The sequence below is a fragment of the Ctenocephalides felis genome, unplaced genomic scaffold (assembly GCF_003426905.1).
Source record: "Ctenocephalides felis isolate EL2017-DRISC unplaced genomic scaffold, ASM342690v1 CF-g0.4_SCAFFOLD_01886, whole genome shotgun sequence".
NCBI classification, from domain to species: Eukaryota; Metazoa; Arthropoda; class Insecta; order Siphonaptera; family Pulicidae; genus Ctenocephalides; species Ctenocephalides felis.
The window spans coordinates 106372927-106378481 of NW_020538040.1; the positions used below are offsets into that span (position 1 = coordinate 106372927).

General features: G+C 29.1%; 1 protein-coding gene across 1 annotated transcript; it reads left to right on the forward strand.

Annotated features, from left to right (window-relative positions):
- Window positions 1-1625: 1625 nt before the first annotated feature.
- Window positions 1626-4491, forward strand: LOC113375648. Its single transcript, XM_026615577.1, has 4 exons — window positions 1626-1699; window positions 2023-2155; window positions 3022-3232; window positions 4436-4491. The coding sequence occupies exons 1-4, from the start codon at window positions 1626-1628 to the stop codon at window positions 4489-4491; spliced, it is 474 nt and encodes a 157-aa protein (XP_026471362.1).
- The last annotated feature ends 1064 nt before the right edge of the window (window positions 4492-5555 follow it).

Below are 5555 nucleotides of genomic sequence, written 5' to 3' on the forward strand. Positions count from 1 at the left end.
TAGTTATTTTTAAGTATGAATAAATATGTCCGTCAAATTTAGAAAGGAGAAAAAGTTGAAGAAATTAACATATATATATATATATATATATATATATATATATATATATCGAATTATATAATTTTATATGTATTTATATAATTATAATATTTATAACAGTTTAAGAAAAATTTTCACAAAAAAATTGATAAATTCTTCATATTAATCCTCGGAATGAAGTCAGCATGTTATAGTTGACATTATATTACACCCTTAAACATTGAGGGTTGGTCCCAGCTCATCCTTTTGTGCTAATGGATTTTCTTATTGCATAATAAAACGAATCATTTACTTCTGATGGTGCCAGGTAAGTGCCTACGTTGTTACTGGCTTTATGGTTGTTGTTCAGAAATTATGTTAAAAACTCCAAAAACTGTCATAGATAATAAAGTTCGTCCACTATTATTTCAAAAACAAGAATAAAAAATGACAAAACTACTTTAAAGTAGAAGGCAAGAAATGTGTGATCAATTCTGGCATTATTGATATCACGATATAAACTGTCACTATATCAAATTGTGATGAAGGTATTAGTTTTTTTATTTTGAGCACTGTTGTTTAGTTTACAATACCTGAGTATATTTTTACTAAAACGTTGATTGGGTATAAATTTGTTATTATTGAAGTAAAAACTTCTTTAGGCGCGACATGGGTGTAAATCCGTACAAATGCAACGGAAATTGTTACGACAAGCTGAAGTGAGAATCAGTGGCTCTCGATGATATAATTTCTATACGGGTCTTTATACGTGCGTACGTCACCGAAAGCGTGAAGCATATTGTTCAAATTTTCGGTGTTATGTCAAAACTTTGTAAGATTAAATATGTAAGTAGTATATGTTAATAAAAATGTCAGGATCGGAAGACTATTCTATCCCGTCCCCCATAAATAATTGTAGTGCAAATAATCGTAAATTGTATTACTTCAGTTATTGATTAAAAATGTGGTTTTAACTTTGCTATTTTAAAGTAGAGTGCAAGAGATAAAATGTAAGTGAAGACAAAAGACAAAATGTTTGAAAATTCCTTACAAAAGTATTTTCTTTCATTGTTGTTTTTTTGGTCGTGAGCACTGTTGTTTAGTTTACGAGACCTCAATATAATGTTAAAGTACACGTTAGATTCAACAGTTTTCTTTTAAAATTGAACTTTTACCCTGACAAAAGTGTAAAAAATAAAAAATAGTAATTAAAATAGCAATTTAAGTTAAAAAAACTATTTGACAAAATTAAATTAAACTAATAGTTATTTCAACTCTGGTAATAAATTTTTCTGAATGAAATTAATACGAATTTTGTATGAAAATATCAATTTTATATAAAATTTATATTTTAAATTAAAATTACAGAATACAGAAATATTATATAATTCATTTTTAATTTTTTTTTTGAGAAATATTTAATGAGTTCATACAGATTTTTGTTAATTTTATGTACTAATATATATATTTAGATTAAAATTTTAAATTATATGTTTTCAAATTTATTAATTCTTAAAACTATGGGTTACTATATACCTTTGAGGTTATTACTAAAAAGGAAAATATTTTTACAAAAGACAGATACTACAGTTGCTCAAAGAATGAAAATGTATCACCAGCGAAATAGTCAAAACAAACAAGCAGTCAATAATGAAGTTCTACAAACACAATTACATGATAAGTGAAATTGTGAAAACATTATTTCTTTATTGGAGATTTAAAGAAAGTTTACATGTTTCTCTTTTATGATGGCTATGAAGACTAATTTTAATTTATTATAATAGTAATTATAAATATTGATGCAGGTTCAAAGCCTCTTACAAACTCTGAAAAATCAAGAATTCATCGTCAAACAAAACAACTGAAGGAAAATAATCGGTTACTGTCAATTTATTAGAAAATCTTGAGCCAGATATCAATTTAGATGTTAATGTTAACACCATTGACATAAGTAAGAATTTTTTTTTGCTACAACTATTCACATTTAAACATATTTTCTGTTAGATTTTTAGATGAAAGTACTGCTGTTACTTTTTCTGATACAGCAACTACATCACGTCAATTGCAAATTGATGATTCTGCATATAATGTGACTAATAATGTGACAAGAACTGATCTTTTGCAAGAGTCAAATGAAGTATTTGAACTTCCTTATAAAGACTTCATTTTGTTTAGAAATGCACGAAAATTGTTTGAAAAACAATTTACAAATGATAGCTTGGCTATGTATGTTTGTGTGTGATCGACTTTGTTGTCAAAGTGACTTAAAAATATTAAATAAAGCTCAAAAACAAATTCTTAATGATGATTTTCTGAAAATTGATTCAAATAATCAGGTTGGATGTCAAACTTGTCGAAAAGCATTAAATTTGGGTAAAATTCCCACTTTGTGTAAATTTAACGATTTGTATTTCACATATACCAAATTATCTACCTAAACTAGATACTGTATCTGAAAGGTTAATTTCACCTAGGTTGTGTTTCGTGCAAATTAGACGATTGCGACATGCAAATGGTCAATTTGGAATATTTGGTCAAATTATAAATGTGCCTGTTGACGTTAATAATATGGTTAATTTATTACCTCGTAATATTGATGATTATCATTGCATTAATATTCACATAAAAAGAAAATGATTCATAGATCAAGCTATGTGCACGGCTTGATAAATAAAACAAATATAAAAGTATGGCTTCAATTTTGTAGGCAAGACAGATAAGCTGTTTAAGGAACGAGATTGCATCGTCAGCAAAAAAGTAAAAAATACAAACAGTCAATGAATGTATGTTAATTTTAATTACACGGAGTTTTTCAAACACAATTATTGCTACACAATGCTACTTTGTACAGTAGCAAAGAAGTTGTATTTCAATCGCGCGCGTGATCCTTACGAGTACTCTTTTTTTGGTTTTTGAGCACTATTGTTTCGTTTACAACACAAAAATATAGTTTTTACTGTTCCATACGTTGATTAATATATATATTTGTTATTATTTTTCTAGGTATCCTGGATTCGTGGCAGAGACCTCCACATTCTGACATCAGGTCGATTAACCTTTACTGCTGACCCCAGGTTTAGTGTCTCACATACACCAGGAGATCTATCTTGGGGTCTTGTGGTCAAAAAAGCAAAATTAGAAGATTCTGGAAGGTACGAATGCCAAGTCAACACTGACCCTAAAATCAACTACAATGTCACTCTGGTCGTCAAAGGTAAGAAGAAAAAAAGTCCTTACTAGGGAATGCAATACCGATGCAAAATTTCAATACCGGTATTTCGGTAATTTTTCATTGTAAAACCGGTGTAAATTACCGGTATTTTTATTATCTTACACAAACGTAAACACAATTGAAAGTTACTAGTACAAATATAAAAAAATGTCTATACAACTACAACTATATTGAACTAAACAATAGAAACAATAAAATAAAACAATAAGTTTATTTTTTTAGGTAATAATTTAACAAAAATTATATCCAATTTAATTAATCATTATCACTATATTGAGTACTTTTCACAAAAACGAACTTATGAGTAAGAAAGACCAAAAACTCATAAGAGATCATTTTACATTATTATAATAAACTGTATTCGATGTATCTGATGTGTTAAATTAGCATAATCTCCAATATTTAAAAAAAAAATAATTTTCTACACTTATTTAAGATCGGATTCTTTGTCGAGATAAATAATAATTACTATAATTGTTGTTGTATTGTTATTTAAAACATGTGATGCTTCTATAGTATTTTCAAACTTCGAAACGTTTCGAAAAATAATATTTTATAATTGTAATAAGAAGCAAAAATATTTAGTATTATCATAATTATTTGTATAAAGTTAGAAAAAAAAAAGATTACGCAGAGGTAATCTGTATGATATAAAATATTTTGACGCAAATATCACTTAAAAAACCGTTACATTTTTACATAAGATGAAACAAACATCATTATCTATCAGTCCGATTCTATTTATTGTAACACGATATGAAGCCCTTTGGAAAGCAATAAATATTCAGTTTAATGACGAGTTGAGATAATATTTGACATTTGTTTATCCTATAGAATCACTTGAAGATATAGCTGTTTATGCGATTATGGAATTTAAAGATACACTGTTTCCGAGAAACTTAAACTTTAATGTATTATGTATCAAGTAGCGCTTATGTAAATATACCGAAAATACCGGTATTTTTGGGGTAAGTACCGGTAAAATTACCGCCGAAAAATCGGTATTGCATTCCCTAGTCCTTACCAACTATTTTCTACTTCATCATTTGTCTTCTGTCTCGTAAATTATGACGTCAAAAATATTATGAATTCGACTGGGTCGAAATAGGTCAGTGGGTTGGTTGTCGAGGTCAAACCCACCACCCACTTGATTGTTTTGTGATATGTAAATATATCTTTTTAAAGAGTTTGTCCCTAGAAGAGAAAAAGATGGAGAGGAGACAGATGTGGTTTTATTGTAGGCGGTGAGTGAAATGTTACCAAGACACTCAGATTTTTGAAATTAAATATTAAAACTAGTGGTGTATGGCATCGTGCCTTAAGGCAAATTGCTGAAACTTTCCGTACCGTAATGAAATGTTCGAGAAATTTTAAACGTTTTCAATATATTATTACAAAAGCTGTAACTTTTCATTATTTTTGCTATCTTTTTATATCTGAGCAAATCAAATTTAGATTATAAATCAATTTATCTCCAGGAACATTAACAATCGTCATTTCATTTTGAATTGCAATTTAAAAAAAAATAGTTGCCTAATTTTACACAAAATTGAAAAATTGCTCCTGTTTAGCCACAGTCTAAACGCATTTGCAAATAATTTTGTACGACATTTTCACTTATACTATGCTTATCTTGGCGGCATTTTCACATTTTTCAATAGTTTTTCACAAAATTGGAAAATCGCTCCAGTACATAACAGTCTAAACGCACTTGGGTAAACATTTGTACCAGAGTGGCGCTTAGACTGTGCTTAGCCTGGAGAATTTTTTACAAAAATATTTTTTTATAAAAAATTAGAAACAATTTTTTTTTTCCAAAAGCTATTGATTTGTTGAATAAGCAGAAAGTTCTTTGAATAATTTAAATCGGACGCTTAGTTCACTCAAAAACTGCAATTTTTTGCACATCTAGCCTTGTATCTACAAAACCGCTGGGCCTACCTTTGCTAAAAACTAATAACCACTTTTCCCCGTCATTATAAACTGAATGTTTTTTGGATCATACAAATAGGAGGATCCGGGTCCTCAAAAACTCGATTTCTATTTCCTGCACTCTTTGCTCCGTATCTCCGAAACGGCTGGATCTGCCTTTGCCAAAACTAATCAGCACATTTCCCTAACAATAGGAACTAATGTTTTTTGAACCATTCAAATCGGTTGATCCGTGCGCCCGAAAACGTGGACGAAAAAATGCGGACATACAAACGCACACACACATCCATTTTTTCTGAGGTGCCAAAATGTTCAGAAACCTTCAAAACGTCGAGAAATGCAAAAATTTACATTTTCGATTTTCGGCCCATTA